The sequence below is a fragment of the Lathyrus oleraceus genome, chromosome 1 (genome assembly GCF_024323335.1).
Source record: "Lathyrus oleraceus cultivar Zhongwan6 chromosome 1, CAAS_Psat_ZW6_1.0, whole genome shotgun sequence".
Taxonomy (NCBI): Eukaryota; Viridiplantae; Streptophyta; class Magnoliopsida; order Fabales; family Fabaceae; genus Lathyrus; species Lathyrus oleraceus.
The window spans coordinates 117,444,684-117,470,637 of record NC_066579.1 but is presented as its reverse complement, the minus strand read 5'-3'; the positions used below and the strand labels follow the sequence as shown (position 1 = coordinate 117,470,637).

The window sequence follows — 25,954 nt, the reverse complement described above, 5'->3', positions numbered from 1 at the left end:
TATATTGATCAAGTTTTCTTCAATAGTTTGAGGGTGATTTGCATTGGAAACCCTAGTTTTACTGGGTATCTTGAGTAACTTCTCCAACAAGCTATCTCACCAATTGATCAAATTTATCAAGGTACACTTCAAATTTCATCATCTTATGCATATATGATCTACCATGAGCCTATAAAGTCAAGAGAATTGAATATTAGCAAGTTGGTTGATGGTGGTTGGCCAGATGAATTCATCTTATCAAAACTAGGTCTCCCTAGACTCTATCTCCTACAATTTTCACCATATGAAAATGATTCCAAGAGAAAACTTACTCTAAATGACATTCCAAACAACTTTCATGTTAAGACCTAGAGCTAGTTTTGCTTGGAAAATCATTTTCTATGTTGAAACATTATAGGTCATTTTGTCTAAACCCTAATTTGAAAATCAACTTCCCAAGGCCATAACTTGCTCAATTTTTATGAGATGAAAGATTTACAAGTTGCACAATCAAATTAAATGTGTCTACTTCAACTTTTATGTTTAAAGTGGGAGCTAATTCAACTTTTATGAGCATGTAATATGAGGTTACATTATAGGTCACTTTTGACCTATACCATTGATCAAGTGATTTTTCCAAACTTCAAAAATGCATAACTCTATCATTTCAAATCCAAATGACATTAAATTGGTGACCATTTTGAAGGTATTTGAGAGGGATACAACTTTGATGAAGACACTTTTCTCATTTGAAGCTCATATAAAAAGTTAACAAAGGTGGAATATTGAGACATATGTCTTGACACTTAGAAAAAATTTGATATGTCAAAATTTTCCAAACTTCCACCTCAAATTTCTTCAAGTTACAAACTCCAAATGGAAAAATGTTGAACATGAAAGTTATTCCTCTTGATCTCACCTTTCCAAAGAGCTCAAATTCATTCATCTTGGACAAGGAATGCATAGGCTGCGTATGGCATGAACATGGTGTCATCACTTGGCAAGGATCAAACTTCAAATCAAAATGTACAATTGCCTTGCAATCCAAGCTGAATTCAGACTATCTCACATTCATTTGTGGACTTATGGCAATGATTTTATGGGCCTATACACGCTCATGCACCCATGCATCATCAAAACCAAATTCGGAAAGTGGATTTCAAGTGTGCAAAAAGCAATGGATTTAGCTATAAATAGAGCCTCATATGCGCAACAATTGGGAGACATTGGCGCCAGCTTTGATCCTCTAACTCTAACCTTCATATTGCAAAGGATAAACCTGAGAAATTCACTTGAATTTGAGTTTGAATTTCCACTATTTTGAAATTCAAATCTCCAGGAATCCATAGCCTTTTGAGCATTCAATCCTTCCTCTGCAAGCATTTGGAGTGAGATCAAGCACGAGCAAGAACAAGATCAGTTGAATCCAGACCTCCATTGAAGGTATTTTCCAGAAATTTTGATCTCTTCGATTCTCTCTAATTCTTGCTCAATTCTATTGATTCTTTGGTTGTCTGAAGTCCTACCAATGTAGGCAAGAAGATTGAGTTGCTTAGAGGCCAAATCGAAGCAACTCAGTTCATGTACCTCAAATTTCAACTCCATGTATCTCTCCATATACTTGGAGTTAGAGTGAATTGAGGTCAGATTCGAACTCAGTGCCATTTTTACTTTGAAATCATGTCCTTGTTTTTAATTTTGATGATGGTTGAAGGTGGACCATTCCGGTGAGGTCCACCAGAGAAGAAGAGCGGAGCTACAGCTCCGGCCATGCACTGGCATGTCTCACAGCCACATGATCTTGTTATTTTGTTCTAATCTCACTCGTCCATTGTGATTACCAACTGTGTAACGCGCTGACTTGAGTCCATCGTGGATAGCGCGTTTCTGGCCACTTGATCTGCCACCTCAATTAATGAGGGAGATCAAGTGGTCCACGTTTTTTCTGATATTTTAATTTTCATTTTAATTGCTTTATTTTCAATAATTCATATTAAATTTAATATTGATCCAAAAAATATGGGACTTTCACCAAAAAAATTCAAATATTTTTCTCTTTCATATTCTGAATTAAAATTATTTTTTGGATCATTATTAATATTTTTCATGAATTAATTGATTTTGCATTTGTTTTTAATTGTTTAAAAATACTTTTAAGTGTTCAAAAATTATGAAATTTTTTTCTCCAAGGTCCCTTGACCTTGTTTGACCTATGATAAATCTCATGGTCATTTCTTTGGTGTTTTGATGAGATTTTAGGAATTGGACAAACCATAGTTAATTTAAATGCATTATTTTAGTATTTTAATTTGATAAATTCCAAATAAATTTGTTGACCAATTGTGATGACTTGTTTATGTTTGACTCTTGTTGTTGGGCCTTGGTCAAGGTTGATTTGACTATGTCAAATTAATATCATTGGATTTAGGGGATTGATGGGATGTACATTCCATCTCCCAAAATGAATGAATGATATTAATTTGGTAAAAGTCCTCCTTTGACCAATTTGTGATTTCATCCATTCCCCTCCCACTTCATCTTATTCCCCTTCTTCATTCATTCATCTCCTTTGGCCTATGATATCTCAAAGTCCTAATGCTAGTTGATTGAAAAATTAACATGAGTATGGATGAGATTAGGCCACACCTTTTGCATATTCTTTTTGTGTGTGGTATGTTTCATGAGCATAGTCCATTATATTATGTCTCTAACATGCATTAATACCAAAATTTTATTGCCCGGCCTCAAATAGTTGTGACTTCTACATAAGTCCAATTACGATTGCTTAACATAACGCTAAATTTGTGACATAAAAGGCATAAGCATTCTAGTTAGTGAGATTGTAAGTCTCCCATCTTTCATGATATTGTGTGGAAACTTGGCCTTTTTTCCTTCCTTTGGAAGATGTCTTGGTTCAAGGATCCATGCTTGTGATAAGTGGGTTGAGTGTTCTCCAAAGAATGACTTCAATTAAAAAGCAAAAACAAACACAACACTAACTTCTAATCAATTAACTACTAACTTTTATTTTCAAGTCATTTATTTTAATGTCATTTAATTCTTGTCTTTTATTCATTTGCCATTGTTTATATCATTCTAATTGTTTATGTTAATGCAATTTTCACTTTGTCCACTTGGACCATATTGTGTGATATATTTTGTTTGTGTATACTTTGCTTGTTTGTGTGGTCTTTGACCATTAATGTACATAATAATAACAAAAACCCTAAAAAACGTTTGTGTGAACTAGCTCACCGTTATACGCCTAAGCACACGAGCGGATCACACTCTCAATCCCTAAGAGAGAATAAATGTTTGTAAAATGTGAATGTATCCACTTTCAAGAAAGGTAAAGAATAGTAGTCACCCTATGATTTATTGACGATCTTTTTTGAAAAAATAATAATATTAATAGTGAACTTTAGATAGTCCAAATCACTGCATGTCATATCAAAATTAAACCTAAATCCACATCCTTACCCATACATAAACTCTCAAAAGCCTCGAACAAGTCTAAAACAACTAAATATAGTCATAATATACAAACAAGTGATCCACCGACTCAACATGCCCCAAACACAAAGTGCACCTCACTTAACCGATGATAACTAAAGTTATATGCCAAAAAAAGTTTTGTCTTGTTGGGATCCTATCTTGAAACATATGCATGGAGAAAGCAACCACTTTGGATGTCGTCCAAATTCTCTAGCCTCTATCCAGATCCTCAATCACTCGGTCAAACATATGTTCATCCCAACAACAAAATTTAAAAAAAAACTCATAAGCGGAACTCACCATAAAAACATATTGAGGTTCCAAACATAGGCATCCTCATTAACTAGTTTGACCACACTAGTGCAGGAACCAACTAAGCGATCCAAAATTTCTTCCTCTTATACAAACAAGTTATGCCACCACCTAAAATCCCAAACCCAATTGTTTTCAACTTCCAAGCACTAACCACTTGAGTTTTCTGCACAAAAATAAAAGACACCCTCTCAAAGGACACATTAAGCGAGCACATATATTTCTACACATCCTCCCAAAAACATGTTTGCACATCATTCTCCGCCACTATATAGGTGTTAATGTCAAGCCCATAATTTGGTTCCAACCTTGGATTTGAGAAGAGAAACATCTCTCCACCAGGGAGAAACCGTCCTAAGGCTCCCTTCACGACCACCCAGAGGGGACCTAACCATAGAGGATCCACACATAGCAGAATTAATATCACTCCACAAGGAAGGAATTTCGCAAGCATCCTCCAACTCCTCTTACTCATAAGGGTAAATTGTATTGTCTCAAATCCCTAACCCATAGTCCACCCAAAAAATTTCCTTGCACACATTCACCTACTTAACACAAGTTACTTTGACCCCTCATTTGTTACCTCTAAAGAAAAAGCCTTTGTAGCTATACAATCTTCTTCCACGCCATTATCAACATCTTCATGAAAGAGAGAAAGAAGCTTATATCAAGTCACTCTCTTAGCAAAAAATCTTAACCTAAGACTCTCGAGCTGCCTCCTCCTCGGATTTGCACCTACTGAAAGGCCTAACTGGTTAAAAGAAAAAGAATTCACTTTCTAATGTAGAAAATTCTCGGCCAACTCCAAAAAAGAACCGCCAACAATAATAACAAAATGACAACTCTTGAAAAAATCAGTTTTTAACATGATGTCACCTCAAAGCTTCTAAGGAATGACTTTATAGTTCAAAGATTCTTAACTAGCGCCTCACCCAAAAAGAACTGTATCATCAGGGTATTGAATGTGAGACACTATTAACCCTTCAGAGCCCACTTTGAATCCATAAAAGGCCTTAATCGTCACCGTCTTATTCAAAGTCACATTGAGCCCCTCTGCAACCAAAAGAAAAATAAAATGTGCCAAGGGGTCCCCTTGCATGAGATCGCGTTGAATATTAATCTCCTCAATCGTGCAGCCATTAACAAACACAAATAGGCTCCTCGAAAAAACACAAACTCCAATCAAAACCATCCACATCCTATCAAACTTAAACTTCCTTAGCATATAATCTAGGAACGGCCAACTAACTAAGTCGTAGGCCTTCTCAAAATTCACTTTGAAGATAAGACATTCCCACTTGGAACTCCTAGCTAAATAATGACTTTATTCCAATGTTGTCATATTAGGGTCATTCAGGCGCCATTGTGGATTGTGATTTCGAAAATTCAATATAGTATCATTGAAAAGTTGTAGTGTTGCGGATTTTGCATTGTGGGGGCCATGGCGGCCGCCACAAATTTAACGCTAAAGGCAGTATTGCGAAAATGGTAGGGTTTTTCTTAAATCGAAATATTTCTTGCCTGAGTATTTTTTTACCCGCCCCGTAGAATGTTAAGAAGAAGAATAATTATAATTAAATACTAATGATTTTATATATATATATATATATATATATATATATATATATATATATTATATATATATATATATATATATATATATATATATATATATATATATATATATATATAGAGAGAGAGAGAGAGAGAGAGAGAGATATTAATTGAAATACACTGACAGTGTAAAAGGATTTTACACCGTCAATTAATCATGGACGTTGGATATTAAAAGAAGTTTGACTTTTATTTTAAAAATCTATAAAGTAATACAAACGGGTGATGGTGATGAACCGACGGTATAAAACTTTTTACACTGACAATGCATAGTAATTAATCTTTATATATATATATATATATATATATATATATATATATATATATATATATATATATATATATATATATATATATGCTGCTAACATTTCTATTCTCCAAACTTTTTCTTTTTTTTCTTTTTTTTTCTGTTTATATTCTCTTTTGATGAATAGACTTTTCTTCTTCTCTTTGTATTTATTTTCTCTTCTCAAACAATTTTCAATTACTTTTCTTCTTAAGGGTTTTGTTTTTCTCTTGTCAAACAATTTTCAGTTATATTCTCTTTTATTTCTCCATGCTACTATATTTTTCTCTTTTTAAGGGTTTTGTTTTGAATTTATTTTCTACACTCTTTGTAGTTTTAGACAAACAGACAATGTCTAAAAATCAAGAAACCTGCATAACCTTTGGGGTTGGCGGTTATAAGAGAACTGACTTTGAATGAAAATATATGGAAATAGTACAGAGATACAGACTCCCCTTGCTGTATTTTTTGTTTATAGTTGATTAATGGAGGAATAATAAGAGACAATGATCATATAATGGGAAACAAGTCAAGCTTACACCAAATGTTCACTAGTGATTAAAGAAGAGACTATGGAGTCTACTTCAAGCAAAAGGAAGCAAAACAACATTGATGTTGATATGGCTATGATCACAAATATGGATTTTGGAAGCATTCAATATGATGATGAACCAAACGCTCCAAGAAGGATGAGAGTAAAAAGGGACCAATAGATCTATTTTTTAGAATGCTTAAGATATCAATTGGGAATAAAAGAAAGAGAAATTGAGACAAACGAGCACTAGAAAGTCTTGTGATAAAGAAGTTATAACTAGATTTCACCAATATATTGCTTGATTTTGGCGTCAAGCCAAATTATCACTGAACATTGTTAAGTTGAAGAGTTTTGGAGATATGATTCCAGCCATTGGTTATTATGGACCATATCTACCGGTTCCTATATATCATACTCTTAGAGTTCCACTCCTAAAGAATGAAGTGGAATATATTCACAAATTGATGAAAGGCATCATAAGGAGCAATGGAAGAATGGAAAAAGCATGGTTGTTCTATTATGTTAGATTTAAGGATTGATAGGAAACAATGATGCATTATTAAAATCTTGGTCAACTCCACTACTGGGACAATGTTTGTGAAGTCTGTAGATACCTCTGATTTTGTGAAAAAAATTATAAGACTTCAGAAATTCGAAAGCCTACAAAAACTACTAAACATCAAAGTAGGAAGAAAAAATTACAATTGCTAGAAGCACAAAGAAGAAAGTCAACCACAAACATCAATCTCTAAAGGAAAATGAAAGGAGGTTGTTAACGTGATTGATGAAAAAGAATTGTAATATATAAACGGTGATGATATAGCAACAAAACAAGAGGATGTGGAAGAATTTGCCAAAATAATGAAATTTGAAGATTCTGGAGAAGAGGGAGGACTAACCCCCACTTAATAATATTGTGTTGAAGTTAAAGAAGAGGATTGGAGATTTTATAACATCATACCCCCATCTATTATGTTTTTTATGACGTCTTTTATGAAGAAAAAAAACATTGTTACTATTTTTTGAGTATCTATTATGTTTTTTTGTTTGTTTTTTGATTTTTTTGGTGTTGTTATTATTATTTTTAGCATCTATTTTGTTTTTTGTTTGTCCTCCATGCATTTTCCGTTCTGCCATCCACCATAGCGAGATTTTTGCCATGCATTTTCTGTTCTGCCATCCACCATAGTCAGATTTTTGCCTCGCCTCCAACTTATACAGCAACCCAGGGAGAGAAATAAAACTAAAGTTCTCCAACTCCAAAGAAGAATCCACCTTCAGGATGAGATCAACAAAGAACAACGTGAAACTCATCAATAAAACTGCATTAAAAAAATTGATCAAACATAACATTCACCTCATTGTCGTTATTAAGTAAGCACAAACACCTCTTGCAAACAAAAATTGAACCCATCTGTCCCAGACTCTTCTATATTATGTTTAGTTTTGATAAGTATATGTTGTATTATCAATCTAATATAAATGCAAACATATCAATAGAAATAGAGGGCACAAAATATACACATCAAAAATTTGCAGAGATATACATTAAGCATACTTCGTGTAAATTATAAGATAGATATAATGTTACCATCGAAGTTAAATTATGCATGATCTTTGACATCAAAAGTATATTTGTCTACAATTACAGAGCTACAAAACTGTCATACAAGTTTCTAAGTGGCCTATGTATAATACAACCTCTATCCTAGAGCAATTACAACATCATCGTCGAAATAATATATACAACACATAGCAAATATAATTATACAATCACGGGTTACCAATATTTGCAACAAAAGGGACTAACTTCTTCTGGTCTTTTCTCTTGCCTAGTGCACTTCTGTCTAACACCCGACCAAGAAACAGACGAGTATTCTGTAAAGTTACCTCTCTCTGCGACTCGATTGACACACCCTGTCCTGGTGTAGAAACTGAGACCAGTGCTGAACTCATACCATATTGCAAGGGGCCGCTGCGAGCCTTGAATGAGGTCTGTGGAGCAAGAAACTTTTCTTCAGTTCCACTGATTCCATTTTCAAATGATACAATATCATGGGAGTGAGAACCAGTCAATGAGCTGCAACTTTGTAAAAGGGCTTCTAACACACTTAATGCCTCCCAACACAAAGTGCTTTCTACCAATTGGGATACAATTGCATAGATGTGTGGACTTTGGGCAGCATCCATTGGAGTGTGTTGGAGGAGAGCTTTAAGCATGAGCAGAATGACGCGTTGATACTCAACTGGTCCCTTTTCTAGTAGCTTTAACAAGTGCCCGAATGCTAAAGTCGAGTGTTTTGGAAACCATTCATTGCATAGCAGTGGTGAAACACATGCTAGAAAATTGTCGATGCTCTTGATCTCATCTCGAGAATAAATCATAAATACAGTAGCTAATTCATCCAAGGATTTTGCTCGGCACCAAATTGCAATATTAGCAGCAACAGAGCAGGCCTTTTGATATTGATGTTGGAGTGGAGAAACAGGACCTATCGCTGGGTCTTTGCTGAGTTGAAGACAGAGCCAAGGGAGTAACCCTATAATGTGCATCAGCAGTCTTGTCTCAGCATCACCAAATATAGAATCGCAAGAATGCACTGTGATACGGGAAAGGACATCGATAGAGACACTGTGACTGACATTCGACATAAGTCCTTTAAGAACAAGAGGCTGCACCCCTTCAAATACTGGCAAACTCCCCTCTTGTAGGGGTTCATAGCCACTTTTAGATTCTGTGCGTTGAAATTCTCCTATATAACTGGTGTCAAGTTCATCCCTAGGCATGCTTGAAAGGAGCACATTTTCTGTTGTGCGATCACGGAAAGATAAACGGTCAATCACTTGAGAGAAGAGCTCGAGAACCTGGCGGTAGACATGGACAAAATCTGTGTGCATCATAGCAACACACCCCCAAAATAGCTGAGGATAGAGTATCACCTTCTCTGGCTCCATATTCTCTACCATAACTTGCATTGTCATTAAAATTTCCATAACAAATCCTAAAACTTGGGGTACTGGATTTCCTAGGCATCTATGGAGACACCGAAGAAGGGATACACAAGCATCACTTGTTACACTTGGTCTAAGTGCTCGGTAGATCTGATGTGAACGACATGCAAGGTGTTTTGATGTGCACTCCATAGCCCATCTCAGTGCTTCTTCTCCCCAAGTCTCACGAAGGTCCCCTTGGAAGAAGATAGCATCCACCATGCTCTGAACTAGGGCAGATAGAAGTGCTGCACTTGGCAGCTCAGTTCTAACAACTGTTGGATCCTCATTTTCCCACATCATGCTTCCTCGCTTTGATTGTACATATTTAATCAGACTCACAACCTGTTGCTTGTTCTCCCTGTCGTTATTTTCCACCTCGTATTGCTCCAAGTGGCGGCCTGCGAGGGAATATAGCAGATTAACAAGCAAATGCTGACAATGCTCTAGGATAATGTCTTCTGAACTATCCATTGAAACAAAGATGACATGAAAGAGTAGAGGCAGGTATTGCCGAAAATCCTCATCATTCTCATACGCAATTTCAGCAAGGAGAATCAGCGCTATATCTGCATGTGTAAGTGAATGCTGCTGATGACCTTGTAAGGCTGACTGAAGTTCCTTAGCACTCACGCCATGCGCAGCACCCCCTGCAAGCAGTCCATCTTCACCAGAGTTTGGAGTATCAACAAAATAGTCTCCACTGTCCCGTGAAACGTGGCGGCTCCGCAAACTCCCTGTTGAGCTTCTAACACCCATCAAGGGTCCTGACATGTTAACCAAAGATGGAAGGAGCTGCCCTGATCGCGCAGTACTTACTGGAACAACATTTAACTCTGGAGGCATTGGACTTAATGGACCTGAGACACTTCGTCCAGTCATACCTGCTGTTCTCCAGCTCAAGCTCCCACTAACATTTCTTAGTGGACCCTCAAGAGAACCTCTTACAAGCAATGGAGACATGTGCGGTTGGTTATCCATAACTGATGTCATTTGGGCCATAGCAGGACCTTGTGAGAATTCTAAGACAAAATTTGCACTGACTTCACCCTTACTTGCACCTAGCCCAAGTGGCTCAATGCTGTCCTCTAATAGTCGCTGAGACAACTGGAAAACCAGGTGATCTATTGTTCGTTGAGGGCATATTCGTGCTAAATATAGACTTACCCGCTTTGCAACACTGAAGTATGTAGCAAATGCACCACTTATTTCAGTTGTTGTTGCACTTGAATCGCAGTCTTCAATTCCTTTTGTGATAAGGAAATCTAAAACGGGACTAATATTCCTATTTTTGCTAGCAATTGTGCTCCAAAGTTTCTCAATTTCATCCGGAAACTGGTCTCCATGTCGCCATGTTACATAGTAAAGACTTTTCAATAACCTATCACTCCAGCCTTCTTTGAGTTTCCAGAAATTAAGGTTCTCAATCCATGGAGCCATGCATGTTAAGACCTGATGCTGAGCAATGATATCAACAGCATCCAATTGCCTTTGCATAATCTCCTCACAAAGAAGCTGGCTTAGTTCAGGATGATCTTTTGCAAGTTTACAGGAAAGCTTGTACTGGAACTGTTGATAGGAATCAGGAAGGTTGCCAACAACAGCAGCTCGATAACCACCTGAGCCCTCAATGCCATCCTCAGCCCATTCCCGAACAGAAAGTGTCTCAAGCATCTGAAGGGCATCATCACGAATTTGTCTTGATGGGTCCACTACTTTATAAAGGATCAAACTCAATAGTCTTTGTACTTCACAGTTTGGTATCTCTTGTCGCATGTAGACCTCTGCCAGTACACTGAAATACCCATCGGCTACAGAAGAATTAGAGTAGTAGCACTGCAGAAAATAATAAAGAATTATAGTAGCACTGCAGAAAATAATTAAGAATTATAGTAGTAGCACTGCAGAAAATAATTAAGAATTAGAGTAGTAGCACTGCAGAAAATAATTAAGAATTATAGTAGCACTGGATAAGCATTAATGTCAATGAGAATAGGTAGAGCCACATAAGAAATAATACAAGGGAAGCAAGATCTGAAAATATAGGAAATTAATTGGTCAAAATTAATAGTATTACCAAGTGAAACATACCATCGGTTCGTAATCAACAGAAAGATATGGAGAGCTTGAATTGTGAGTTTATTTATTATATATTGGAGTAAAGAGACTGCTACTAATGCAGTCTTGAAATTCCCAACTTCAATTTAGGGATAAATACATTATCATGCTAAGCTAAGCACTCTGTAAAAAATACACTGACTTATGTTTTGCATTGTGATTTTCAGCAGAACTTCGAACCATGGACGATAAAATAGAAACTACCAAAATTTTAAATATAACAAAATTTAAGAATTAAGAATGATTGTGATCGAAATACAGTATTATAAACAAATTGATAAGTGAAAGCTCATGAATGACTTTTTCTATCATGTCCACAGATATTATTAGACAATTTACTTCTGATAATACCTTTTTTAAGATTGTAAAGTAGTATATAAACACCCACCCAGTGGATTTTAAACCGATACAACATTTCAATTTCTTCAGTAGGAGTCATACATAATAGGAAGTGAAATATTACCTGATCAATACATGCGGGAAATAGGTCCAAATTTGTAAGCAAAAGATTCTTCAAAGCCAATTTTGCTAGAGAAAGACGGTGATGGCCCCCCCTAACCCTATCTCGACCAGTTCCCCGGGCGCCTTCCCCTTGATATTTGGTATATGATGGAGTTCTTGGATCAGCTGGTGAGAAACCAAATGGAGCCCTCGGTGTAGGCTCCAAAAACAAAGCATTAATCCAAGATATCACACGGCCACTCATTTTCCTTGCATTGTCATCAAAACATGGTCCATATAAAAGTGATGCTATTGCATTCATGGATGCCCACTGGATTGCCTCAACCTGTTCATTTAATTCTTTGTCAAATGATATTTTATCCACAGAATCTTTTGACCGTGCATGTTGAGAAGATTTATAACGATCAACTTCACGTTTATAATCACTGACACCATCTTGAGCCCATGTACTGCCTGTGTCATCACACCAGGATAGAAGAAGATCAAATAGGCGTTTTCTAGTTCTAACGTCGAATTTCTCAGATTTTGAATCAACAAATTCAGGGGCCAAGGCTCTAATAACACAAGCATGTGCATAACGGAATGGTTGCATGTCTGAAAAGCTTTCAGGAGCTGTTGTAATAAGTCTGTTCGTCTCATCAATAAATTTAAGATAATGAAGGCGGAAAACTGGCTTGCGTGCAAGCATGCCAGGCCATATATTTTCTGCAACAGTGCGGTAAATATTTGCAATAGGGACACGGAGTTCTTCCCTGCGAGCCTTTTGACTCTGCATCCATATAATATACTAATCAGTGCCAAATTCCACTTTAAAAAATCAGAAAAGAAAAAAAACAATAATTAACAAAAGTTTTAATTAGATCATGCCTTTTAATTTGAAATATGATATAGTCTTTAACATGGTTCACTTATTATACGCTGAAAAGGTTTAAGACTTCAAAATTCTTTCATTGATTTCTTTTAATATAATATTAATCCCTATATCAATTAACATTACTCTATAAGTGTTCTATTGATTTCTTTTACAGATCTATAACAATACCTTCCACTTTGGTTTTCCTTCTGTCTCGGAAGAAACCTCGTCAATAAAAGAAGCCAGCTCGCTGAACATGATTTCACAAGCATCCAAGTGTGAACGGCCAAGAGCCATTGTGGCTGCATGCTGTACCATAAACCTCCTTAGTAATTAAATAGAGATCAAAAGTAGTGGGCAAATGATCGATAGCAAAAAATTTAAATGCCTTCACATCTATAAAACTGCAATAGTTAGTTATCAACCATCTGTCCACCAAATACCTTTCCCATTGAAGACAGGTGAAACAAGGATTAATATTTGATAGTGAGTAAAAAAGTTATTAAATTTGAGGGTACAACAAGTATATATTGTAAAATAAAGGAACACCGAGTAATGCAACATTTAGCATATAAAGTAACTCAATTATTTGAAATTTATTTTTTTAAGAGATTCAATTGGTTTTCTCGCCGTCCAATCAAAAATGGAACTAAAAATAGCTTTAATCACATGAAAGCAGGGTTAGAATACGGTAAAAAGAACAAAAGAACTCCCAGGTTGTCATATGCTTATTTAAGTTTGAAAATGTGGAAATAAAAACTAAACAACTTATCAATGATTGCATGCAACACTTCATCTTAAATACCTAGTAGTCATCCTGTGATGATAGACTTATAGATAAAGTCTAGTGAGTGAAGAGTACTTACAACATGTGCATCAGATCCAGATTTTAGTGACGGAAAAATAAGATGGTAAAGATCTTTGGTTGTGGCAGTTCCACTAGACTCTCGAACAACCGGTGGACATGAACAGACAAACATGGCATACATAAGCCACTGATCCAGTTTATTATCAACATCCTGTGACTGATGGCCTTTTCCACCCAATTCAACCGGCGTGATATGAGCAAGACGTTGCGTAACCTCTACCCTGCACAAAGTTTTAGTGATATTACAAAATTTTAGTTGGGACTAGAAACACTGAAGGGGACAGGGACGGGAGGCAGTATCAGTGAGTAACAATAAATATTTCTCCATAATAACCAAAAAAGCGCTCAAAGCAAGTCTTTTATAAAAGAAAAAAGAATGTACTTATCAGTACAAAAATAAAAACATCAGCTTAATAGTCAGTCTAGCACACTCAAGAACTTGATAGTTATACAACAATGAAGTATACAGGTAGAATGGAAATTTTAAAATTATATCAGAACCAGATCATTTTTCCCTCTAGGTAAAGTCGGCTACATGGATAAGTGATATTGTATTTTCTCATAAAGACATAAACCACCAAAATAAAAATATTACAAAATTAAAAAATCTAAGACAATATCCCTCGTGTTCATTACAGTAAAAGAAAGTAAGGCAACCTGCGTAGACACATACCGCAAGCAATTAAGGAAAAAGAGGGAATAAGTGTCTGGGATACTTTTCATGCCTTATTTCAACTTTATATTTGTCTCCGATTTGAATGGTAGTGGTAAGCTCTCAAGTAAATATTGGGAGGAACACATGGCAGGAGCTTGCTTGACAGAAGTTAACCCATATCTCTCATCTAACTTCAGTACATAGCTCTCTTATCACAATTTCAATAGCATTCGATATTATAATTTCCATGAAATTTCCACATTTCTCGTGATTTAAATGTCAGGAAAAGTTTTGAATTGGAGTGTTTTTGGGTTGCATTTATTCTTCTCATTTGACCCCATTTATAAACTGATAGGAATGTGAGGGAGGACTTGGGCCAATCATTGGTTAATGACGGGATGAGGCCCAGTTTACAATAGGAAACGTTACAAGGGAAGAAAAGTTGTTGATCTGACAAAGAACGTGGGTATGGCATGAGGAGTTAGATATATAGTGGGAAAGGGAGAGTGGGTGAGGTAGAAAATAACTTCTGTTATAGGAAGAGGGTGATCACCAAGATATTCCTGGTAAGGGAATAACACATTGTCACCCCCTCATATTTAAAGGATATTTCTTAGACAAAATTATTGATAGGAAACAAGATTCATTTATTGGTTTCATTTTGGTGCAAGGGTTCCTTTTTTTCCGGCTTAATTATTTTCCACTTTCGCTTCAGAGGATTATTGATCCTCCAGATTCTTTCTATTATTCTTCTCTTCAATTACTTAACTTTTTATTATGAAGAAAAGAGATGTATTTGAGGGTTGTGTTTTGTTACTTGTTAAGTTTCTATCCAATGTCAACGGATCTGACAAGTGTAACAAGATTATTGCTGAACGGTCAAACATATTGAAATTTAGTATCTCTTACTAGCCCTTTAACAGAAGACCAGCTTCCACTAAAATATATCTAGCTTTTCAGAGCTTAGGCTTCAGCAAAAGATGGAAAGAGAAACAAATACTTACTTTGCTTCCTGAACAGAACTTGGACAAAGCTCGGCAGCATATTTGACCAACTCACTGAGACACCGAGCCCACCTGTTTTTGTCAGGGCTCTCAAATATTATAGATTGGAGTGTCACTTCAGGAGGAATAGTATCAGGTTCTCGTTTGAAATCAAATGGTCGACCCGAGTCCCAGTAGCAGTTCTGAACAATCTCATCCTGTGTATATTTAAATTCTTACTCAAACCGAAAAATCTCAATATAGCATGATTGAACTTCAAAATAAATAAATGATAAAATGTAGCCCTAAGTAAAAGAAAATGAACATTCTAACAAAACTGGACCTTAACATGAAAAAAAAATATTAAGGCAAATGTATACCCCGTGTTCTTCTAGAACATCAATAATAAATATTGGTTCAGCTTCGAATTTCCAAGAATGATTTGGTTGCTCATGCATCCTCAGGTCCCTAATATCATTCCTCAATGCACGAACACAGCGCAACAATTCCAATGCTGTATGCCGAATTTGACTATCAACAGAACTAAGGAATATGAGGCCAACTGCATCAATTTCTGATGCACGGAATTCTATTGCTTCGCACGATTGTTGGAAGGAAGACTTTCTGAATCTCTCAGTTTCATGACCCAGAGATTTTGCATCTGCATCAAGTTGCATCCTATCATCTATCAGACAAGATCTCCAAAAGCGCATTAGTTCCAACAGGCGCCCTAAAGACGTTTGAATGAGAAGAGGAAATTCATCAGGAAGTCTTAATATGAAATTGGCCATTCCCTTCATTACTGCGAAACGACGGTGAGGTAGGTATTTCACAATCCGATTTAATACTTGAACAGCTTCCTCGCGAACACCTGGGTCAATACTTATGCCATGCTGTGGTATTATTTCAGTAATTTTATCATTTCTTCCAACTTCTTCTATTAGATATGGGATGCACTTTAGCACAGAGCGGAACAAATATCCTTGAGACTTTTCCTTTGTGACAGCATCTAAAAAATATCAATGTGTCACATGGCAGAAAACAATTCATAGATAGGGCAGATATAGACTATTCTAAGTAAATTCAACAACAAAAATTCAACCTAAAAGTAATTCCCGTATTATCAAACAAGTTCCACTTCCAATTTCTATCATTTTAATACAATGATTTTTGCAACAAGCATAATAAAAAAATGTTCTGAAAGGCAGACTTGGATAATTGAGATTTCCCTATAACTATTACTATAAATTTGTGTGAAAGAGTAATTACCCAAGACCACAAATAAATAAAAAATAAATTTCTTTAATCTATTTTATACATATATTTTTAGAATTAAGTATCAAATTTTCACTTTAAAAATTTTAAAAAGAAACCTATATTGAAAGTGGAAATGAAGTAATCTTTTCAAAGAAGAAATTTTATTTGCTCAATTTTTTTATATACATTTTTTGTTTGAAGAGGAGACGAAGCATAGACATAGTTAAGCTTGTGAGGAATGGGTGTCATTACGAAGAATATGATGACTACTTGCTTTTATGAAAGAATGTGGTACCAAGGTTTTAACTGAAACTGACAAGCTCCGCTTTTCATTCATAGATTCACTAATACCAACTACTTGATGACACAGACTTTCAAAACCATGTCAAGAAACCAACTCTCGTAAAAGTTTGACCTATTCAATCTCTGTTTTGTCATGAATATACTATTCGAATGCTAATTAAATAAACAAGGTCTTGAGGTCATAAACATATTTAAAAGTAAAATAATACATTTTGATTGAATTTATTTGATGAATCATATATTTTTGGATAATTATATTCATTACTTTCTGTCTCCACTTCTATATCACGGTTTTCATTCTTTGTATTGTATCCAATATCATCTCTAATTAATGCCTCCACTATCCTTTTATATATCCTTCAAAAGAAACTCATACGCAAACTTATCTGTATATAATAAAATAAAGAGAAAATGAAATAAACATGTTTTCCGCAACATAATTTGAAGTTTTCTGCAGTCTTTTTCTATTGCCATGCTTCTGCTTGGACTATAACTTCTATCGAACTAGCATATAATAGGAGAAGTGTTTACCTATTGTTGTACGTGACGATGTCAAAAGTGCTTGACTATAGGTTCTATGACATGACCTTAATATTGACTCGATTGCAGCTTTCACTTTTGGAATATAGTGGCCAATATCATGACCTGCTCATTCAACAAAATGTCAAGCTTTACTGCAGAGATAGACCACTAAACAATTATTTCTATTGAGTATAACTGTATAATTATTCTAGGCATATGACTAGCTGTACCTTTAAATATGTCCAAACCAAAATGCTGACTTGAAGGCAACATTACAATGGCAAGCAATGCACGAAGACCAATAACCTTTGCCTCACTGGGGCTATCTTGCTTTAGCAATTCTAGTATCATATGGTTCATGGTAAAATCAAGGTTATGTTCAGCTATAGTTACACAGAATTCAACAAGTTTATCATGCTGAACGTCCTGAGTAAGCAATCCTTTCCTTAGAACTGCTAAAAGTTGTAATGTTACGCTGTCTAGATAATCCCATATACGATTTTGGGCTTGATTTGCCGCATGGACACTCAAGTAAAACCTTAAAACTCGATGAAGACAATCCAAAGCCATGAAACGATGATTCTTATCCTGCATGATCCAACCAGGGAAAGAGTCTTCATATAATTAAAAAACATAATGGAGAGGTAATAAAGTGATTATGAATATGAACTTTAGTTGCATAATTATACAAATTAAGATCTTAAGACAAATTATATACAAGCTTTCAACAGGGGAAAGAAAAGGATAACTATACCCTTCTCCGCCTTGCCTGTTGAAAAGGATTATAACATATGGCCATTTTGGCCATTTCTTATTCCTATTTTTTTATCAAATCTTTTATAATTCATATTCCTATTTTATTTTTACTTTCATGTATCACAAATGCATTTAGTCCAGGGAAAAAGTATTATATCGTCTTGGCCATTTTGAAAGACTTGATACTTAAGTATCTGTTGACATCTCGGATGACTGTAAGCTTGTGAATATAGAAGAGTAGCTGTATACTTTGGTAGATGGTCTATACTTTTGATGACTTAAGATTAATTTTCATTAGTCGTCTCTCTTCTCCTTCTCCCCTTCTAAATCCTCCATCATACTCCCCTTCTAAATCCTCCATCAAACTAACTATTAAATGAACAAGAGGCCTTAATGCTGCTATATGTGAAGTAATTAATTCAAACCAAAATATTATGCAGTTATGCAACTAGGTGCAAACCTGGTTAGTTGTTTTTAGATGTCCTATAACGTTGAACTCTTTCTAGATGTCCAAGGAATCTTCGAATGATTCAACACTTAGCATAAAACATAGAAAGAAAATTTTCCTACGTGCAATCACCCAATTTAATTGCAATTTAAACAAAAATGGCAGCCCAATGCACGAGGCTTCTGCCGGGTGGGGTGGGGTCTAGGGAGGGTAGATATACATCACATTGAAAAAATAAAAGCAAAATTGTAGGGTTGACAAACGAAAGCATACAGTAAGGAAACAGATCAAGAGTAATTATGTTTTCTGTAAATCTATAATTTTTATTTTCTCTTGCAAAAATAAGTTTAACAATGATGAGTAATACTTACATAAAACGTGAGCATATATTTAACCATGCATACAATGTGAAATGATTTTTAATTGAAATTTTCAAGCTCAAATTTTATTTAACCTCCAACAAAGTAAACTAGGTAAAGTTTATTATTTGCAATGATTCAGATGTAAAGCTTATGGAAATTGAATTTAGCCTTACCCTAAGAAGTTTGTAAAGCTGCTCCATGTGAGGACTTAAGTTGTTGTGGAATATTTGAGGATCACCAAGACACAGAAGAAGAGTTACCAACGGGTACCCGACCTGGGTAACAACATGAAATAAAAATTTATCATACTTGACATTATAGTGGGCATGGGAAAATAACTAAGTTGACAAAGACCCGCTTACTGCAATGTGTTTGCTCTGTTTATCCATCCAATGCATGAGCTGAACTCTTATTCGGCCAACAGCTTCATACCATAAAGTAAGTGCAGGCTCTACACCAGAAGGTGGCCACTGGCTTTTCCCACTATCTGCAAGAGGTGCTAGGATATTTGACAACATATTACATAGGGCGTGGTGAAGCTCACTTTTCCGTTTATGAGGAGCGCGGTTTAAAGGATTTGCTTTTGCCACAAAGGAAGCAGATGCATTCAGACCACCCTCAGTTTTAACCTGTGAAGGAGCTTATAATTATACCAACATCATATAATGTTATCCAGTTTACACAAAACATTTAATTTGTATACATACCCCAAGCTTCAAGTAGCGCATTCCATTAATGATGCTAAGCGTTTCACTTCTAGCACCACTGGTGTCAATCCGACGGGTATTGAGTTCCATGAAAAACCGCTCAGTAACAGAACTAAACCTACAAATTTAAGATTGTAATGCCATGAAAAGAAAAAGACTCCGTAGCTGCAAGACAAAGCAACACAACAATGGCTCAACTTCATATTCTTGGCCATGACTAAACTGAACCATAATCAAAATAGGCACAAGCAGAAGCACCCCTTCCATTTTAAAAATTAATACTCACACAAACACACAAAAAGGTAGCCATGTAAAACTACAAAACTTCAATATTCAGGGAGAGCGTAATTGCAGCATTCATAAACGTACCAGTATGGGTGTAAATTTATGTGATTGTAGTATATGGTTAATAACTGTAGTACCAGAGAGCTTATTTTATGTTAGTTAAAAATCAGTTACTCCGAGCTTCTAAAGACTCAACCTCCAAATAATTCAACGGTGTACCTTACTGAAAGTTTAAGCGAATCATTTCATCAGTTTCACACAAAAGAGACTCTTATGTTTTGGCCTCTGGTTTATCATTCTCTCTCTTTCCTATACTTTTCTTCACTTTCCCTCAACCTAGCAGAACAGAGAGAAAACATGAATAACATCACATCACATCAGAACTGGAGAACTTATGAACACAATTCATTTCTTCTAAATTAGTAAATAAATGGATTTTATGTTCTAACCTAAAACAAAGGCAACCCACAACCTATACCAAACTTACCATTCTCCCTGGAACTGTTCTCCCCCTGCATACATTCTAGCTCCCTGTCCACCCCCAATTCTCAAATAGTCAAATCTACCGACTAATTCATCATATGACACCAGTCCACATTTTGTTGTTTTCATCCGTCTCCCTTCTAACAGACTCCCTCACTTCTGTAACCATTATCATTCTTTATTTTCCTCTCAATAACACACAGCCTCTTGTTGTTAGCTTGTCCTACTTTCTTCTTCAACTACATATGTGTCACACATAATGTGTGGCATTGGCGTCTCATAATCGCTCAGACATCTAGGTGTGACCTTACCAATACACTATTTCTTTCTTGTACAGATTCTATCACCATTTCTCCATTCATAATTGGCATTAATGAACCAACTACATAATCGGAGCAAACAAATAAAAATACCATGAACAGTACAGGCTATGATTTACCAATTGTCTGTACTACAATTCCCTTGAGGATAAATTATAAAAAAATTGAACTCCCCCTACAAAAAGTTAATTAAATGGTGAAAATACAGTACCTACCCTTAAAAAGTGAGATCATCAAACTTAAAAATTGTAAAGAAAACTGCATAATCAAAATAAATGTTTAAAACCAGAACAGTTCAATTTATAGTTCATCTAGAATTCAAAAATCACGGAAAAACTCTGCATGAGCATAAAAAACAAATGAATTTGATTAAAATGATTGTCTTAACAAATAAGTGTCAAGTACAATTCAGTGATAAAACAGATACCTGATACGAGATAAAGCACCCAAGAGTTGAGCAACTAAGTCCAGAAGAAGCCCCCTCAGATCAACCAGTGAGGGATATTCAATCTGACTAACAACCCTGCAACAAGAGTTCATTGTGTTAAAACCAAATTTTTATATAAGAATAAGATGATAAAAATAAAAAATAAAAAGCCAATGGAAATTTATAATGAATCATTATTTTCATTTCTGAAGCAACATAATCGAGTCTGAAATGTGACCAATAATTCTTTCAATTTAAATGGCATTTGTGGTAAGAACCAATATATTGAATTGGAAGAAAGATAGAAGCTTTTAGAATTTGGGTTTTAGGTCTTAGTCAGCCCCCAAAGCTAGCTTAAAAAGTGAAGATTGTCCAAGCCATATAGGGAGGGACTACATTGGCCATATATCTCTAGTCAATATAGGGATCTCAAGTTCTCCGCACATCCCCTCACGACTAAGACTGCTCGTCTGGCCTGGAGCATAGACTAATGCATGTGGAATGGAATAACTTATAACTCGTCCAATAATAGTTGTATCAATAATGAGTCTCTAATACCACCGTAGAGTTTGGGATTTAGTCTTAACTGAACCTCAAAAAATAGATCAAGAAGTGGGGATTCCCCAACTTTATAAGGAATGATTTGGCAATATCTCTAGTCGATATGGAACTTCAACAAAAGCCCTCAAAAGAAAATAGTGTATTACTAGTCCAATAGTAGTTCTAGGATAAACATTGAGCCTCTGATACCACCATAGAGTTTGGGATCTAGTCTTAACTAAACCTCAAAAAATAGATCAAGAAGTGGGGATTGCACAACTTCATAAGTAATGCTTTGGCAATATCCCTAGTCAATTTGGGATCTCAACAGAACACTCAAAAGAAAAACAGTGTATCACTGAAAAACTAAGCAAAAGATGGGAATAGAACTCACCCGAGGATTTTTCTTCATAAAGGACAAAATCAAATGTACAAAATGCCTCCTTATATTTATTTATTTTAAATACTCCCTCAAACTTAAGTTCCTCGACTGTTCTCTAACTGCCCCTATTTCCTAACAGAAACACATCCAATGTTGAGCACCCTAAAATCATACTTACAACGAGAGTCACTTTAGAGGATTATACAACTATTCAATAGTTGAATATTCCCGAGGTTATTTCAACTATGTTTAAGTTAGAGTACCGGGACAAATAGTTAAACTCCGTTGTTGTTCTTAAGTTGCAAGGGAGCCTTGTTATTGGATTTCAGCAACAAAAAAAAATGCAGTGGATCCGGACAACATTGTTTAAGTGTAAGATCCTTCGGAGCAGTATGCTTCTTTTTGAGCTTATGGTCTTATTAGCTACCTGCATTGAAATGCCAGTTTTTAATCACAATTTTCTTTCTTCGCATCTTTCATTGGAAGAAGTTGTCCTTTTGGGTTATACATGAAATTCAACTCGTGTATTTTTAAGGTGTTTATCCAATGCACGTATAGAAGAAAGCACGGCCTCTCAAAAGCATAGTTGACAACACATGGTGATTTTAGGCTAAGATAGCATTATTAGAGGGTTCTAGATTCTAGAGTGATTTTAACTATTAATAATTACTAATGCTAGGAAACTTCCCAGCAACTACTATTAACAGAGGTTTGTATTATTAGACTTTTCTTTCTTTCATATAGCTGAAGCAATCATTCTACTTGAAATTGAGTAACAATACAGAAGAAGTTTGGAACTGTTAATTGTTAATATTACAAAAAGAAGTAATCCAGACTGGTGACAAGTTTATGCAAGTAAGAACCTGACATTAATTTCCAAAGACTGAACTGTAAAAAGGTGAACCAGTGTTTGAACAGTGAATCAAAAAGACATAGGAATCAAAAAGACCAATTTCTCTATGACAGATTATAGTTTTTTCAGGAAAAACAAATATTTTTTTAATTATGAGCATGATACAGAATTTCCATTATCATCTACAAAAGGCTTAATTTACCTGTCAGCATTTATTAGCCAGTCAAAAACAAAATTTTCCAGTCCAGACCACAGCTTCTCTGCAGCATAGAACAAATGACAATTATAAGGGGACTAAAAACTAATGAAAAATGAACATAATGTATATATACAGTTAGAAACAAAGTACAAACCAGTAAGCCCCTCTTGTGGACAACACTCCACAAACCGAATGCAAGCTGAGCAAAAAATGCACTCCACTGCAAGCTGAATTCCACACACAAAAATGCTATCATATATCTTGGAATTAACTAACCAAGGCTTTGTAATCAAAACCAAAATTAGAAAACTTACGAGCATTTGAGATTTATTGAAAACACATTTTTATGCGCAAATGTTAATGTATATAAAAGGGAAGAAAAATGTGTAACCTTTCTTTGAAATGTAGATGCGTCGTTTGCACCCTTTGGAGATTCGCTACAATAGTTAAAAAGATTGTTATTATTTCACTACAGCAAACAGAAGACGTCCAGTTTCAAAATATAAGCTATGATTGGATTTAAAAGAGCGCATTTTCAGCTTTATTTAACATAAGCTATAAATGACGAAGCAGTCCAGTTTCAAAACAAAAGCTCTGGGTGCATTTGAAAGAACGCATTTTCAGCTTATTTAACATAAGCTATAAAGGACTGGGAGAGCTTAATAAATTTGCTTATCACATTAAGTCCAGTAGCTATGTTCAGCTTATATCAAAAAGCTCTTCCATATTGCTTATGAAAACAGCTTATTTCTCTTTTGATTATAGAAATAGCTTATTAAACACTTATAAGATAAGCACTTGATTTATTTGGGTATAGCTTAATTAAGCGCTTAAATATGTTATTTATTAATTATATTTCTATAATCAAAGAGTGAGTGTGGTTAAATTGTTTTCATATAGCTGCAAGCTATTTTTATGAACGGGATACAACTCAAAGATACAACATGACATAAATCATTTTAATAAGCTCTCCTGAAAACTTAAGTGATTGTGTCAAAAAATAAACCCAAATAAGATATAAATAAGTTCCTCCAAGCACACATACACTAGGCAATTAATTAAGCTATTTTCTTAAACGCGCGCTATATATTAAGTTATTTTTATAATCAAAAAGCGAGTGGGGTTAAACTGTTCTCATATAGTCGTTGTAAGTTGTTTTCATAAGTAAAGGTGTGGCTACATATATCTATAACTAATCCTCGAGACTTCTATCAAATTCTGACATGTATTGCACCTTATCTGATTGAGAAAATGAAACATTTTTACAACAACCGTAACAACAATGAAGCCTTATCCTTCTAAGTGGGATCGGCTACATAGGTCAAATTATACCATAATGTTCTATCAAAGACCATGTTTCTATCCAATTTGTTAATTTCGAGATTTCCTTAATAGTTTCTCTTATAATTTTTCTAGGTCTTCGTGTACCTGTAGTTGTTTGACTCCTCTCCATCTAATCTACTCTTCTAATAACATAATCTACAGGTCTACTCTCTACATGCCCAAACCACCTAAGCCTATTAAAATAGTTTTGTTTCAATAAAATAAAAGTTATTTTCGTAAGCTAAAGATAACTCCAGTGCCTATGTCATAAACTACTTTTGAAGATAGAATAAACTACTTTCATAAGCTCTTTATCAAACACCTGAGTGCCTGTGTCATAAAATAAGCCCAAATATGATGTAATAAGCTCTTCCAATTGCATATACATTAAGCACTTAATAATTAAGCTGTTTTCTCAAACACACCCAATAATATCCAAATTAAGTTAGTGACAATGACAATAACAATAACAATCATAAACGACTAATCGGTACCACCTGTGTTTCTTTTCAATTGTCTGCCAAGGTTAGTTCACTAATTAAGAGTATTATTAGCAAAACAATAGATAAACATTGCATTGAACTTTGATAACAATAATAAGCACAGTAGCACCGACTCCTCTGGAAAAATAGAAAAAATATGTGTCCATGTTAGAAACTGACACCGTCGCTCGTGATTAAGTTTAATTTACTCATTTTTTTAATTATTACTAATATCGACATGTCAGCGTCGATGTCAGCGTCGGTGTCGTGTTTCCGGTATCCGTGCTTGAAATATAATAAGTAAATAGTAACAAAGAGAACAAAAATCGTGAATAGGTTTAATGAGGAACCTCTCTCTCCATTTCAACAAAGATTCAAGAAGTGGAACAGGAGTGTGGCGTGCAACCATAGCAAGAGAATCGAGAACTTGCTCGTAGGCCGGATCAGATGGTCGCAGGTATTGCCCATCCTATCGTGAACCCGCAACAACAACAACAACAACAAATCAATAAATTGAAGAAATTAACCAGAAGAAGAAGAAGAATGATGAAGTGATAACGTACCTGAGCTTGAGCGGTTTCGATACGGCGTCGTGCGAGAGGGAGGAAGCGCTGAAGAAGAGCGTCGACGATCAACTTGGCAGCACTTCCTGCCTTCATTTCAATTTCAGAATTTATAAAACCATTCGATTTTTTATTATTCTCAAAACGATGACGAAATTTCAGTTTATTATTATCTTTTATTGTTTCAATTTGAAAAGAAAAATTGAATGAAGGTTTGATGAGGGTTTGGGAGTTGGAGAGTGGTGAAGAAAGAGGATCTAAATGGAAAGTAATTTTAAGCCTATTTTTTTTATTTTTCTTTCTTTCCAAATGGAAATTGGAAACCAGCTTCGGCTTTCAATCTACGTCTAAACTAAGTTAGTAATAATAAAATGAGGACTTTGTTTTCTACTAATAAAATTAGAATTTTGTTTTTTACTAAAACTAGTAACAAACCTATCATATCGTAGTAGGTTCGTCTAGCCTCGTCTGGATTCACATTACACGTATATATGTTAACTAAGAATGGATATTTAAGTTGGATTTCAAATGATAAGATAAAAAATGTTTACCAATTAACAAAGTGCTTCGAGCACCTTCTTGTACATAATA

At 35.2% G+C, this 25,954-nt stretch overlaps 1 protein-coding gene across 2 annotated transcripts; it reads right to left on the bottom strand.

Moving 5' to 3' along the window:
* Positions 1-7,765: 7,765 nt before the first annotated feature.
* Positions 7,766-25,711, bottom strand: LOC127120864 (cell morphogenesis protein PAG1). Of its 2 annotated transcripts, XM_051051447.1 has the most exons (17): positions 25,364-25,711; positions 25,151-25,269; positions 23,387-23,432; positions 23,150-23,222; positions 22,999-23,056; positions 21,022-21,117; positions 19,507-19,624; positions 19,162-19,428; positions 18,973-19,074; positions 17,464-17,821; positions 17,243-17,356; positions 15,532-16,160; positions 15,173-15,369; positions 13,512-13,734; positions 12,835-12,954; positions 11,794-12,561; positions 7,766-11,048 (listed from the first exon to the last, which is right to left on the bottom strand). In XM_051051447.1, exons 1-17 carry the CDS (start codon positions 25,457-25,459, stop codon positions 7,995-7,997), a joined length of 6,438 nt encoding a protein of 2,145 aa, XP_050907404.1. In that variant the 5' UTR covers positions 25,460-25,711; the 3' UTR covers positions 7,766-7,994. The 2 variants fall into 2 exon arrangements, with proteins under 2 accessions (XP_050907404.1, XP_050907413.1); XM_051051456.1 differs by lacking the exons at positions 21,022-21,117; positions 22,999-23,056; positions 23,150-23,222; ... (1 more) ...; positions 25,151-25,269; positions 25,364-25,711 and adding exons at positions 20,011-20,127; positions 20,279-20,687.
* Between the last annotated feature and the right edge of the window lie 243 nt (positions 25,712-25,954).

Bases quoted from the DNA above. Each gene is read 5' to 3' on its own strand.
- LOC127120864 (XM_051051447.1), bottom strand. From the start codon at position 25,459: ATGAAGGCAGGAAGTGCTGCCAAGTTGATCGTCGACGCTCTTCTTCAG. The intron at 21,118-22,998 runs GTAAATTAAGCC...CTCTTGTTGCAG, and splicing joins TGGCTAATAAATGCTGACAG to GGTTGTTAGTCAGATTGAAT. The intron at 17,357-17,463 runs GTACAGCTAGTC...TTGAATGAGCAG, and splicing joins TGGTTTGGACATATTTAAAG to GTCATGATATTGGCCACTAT.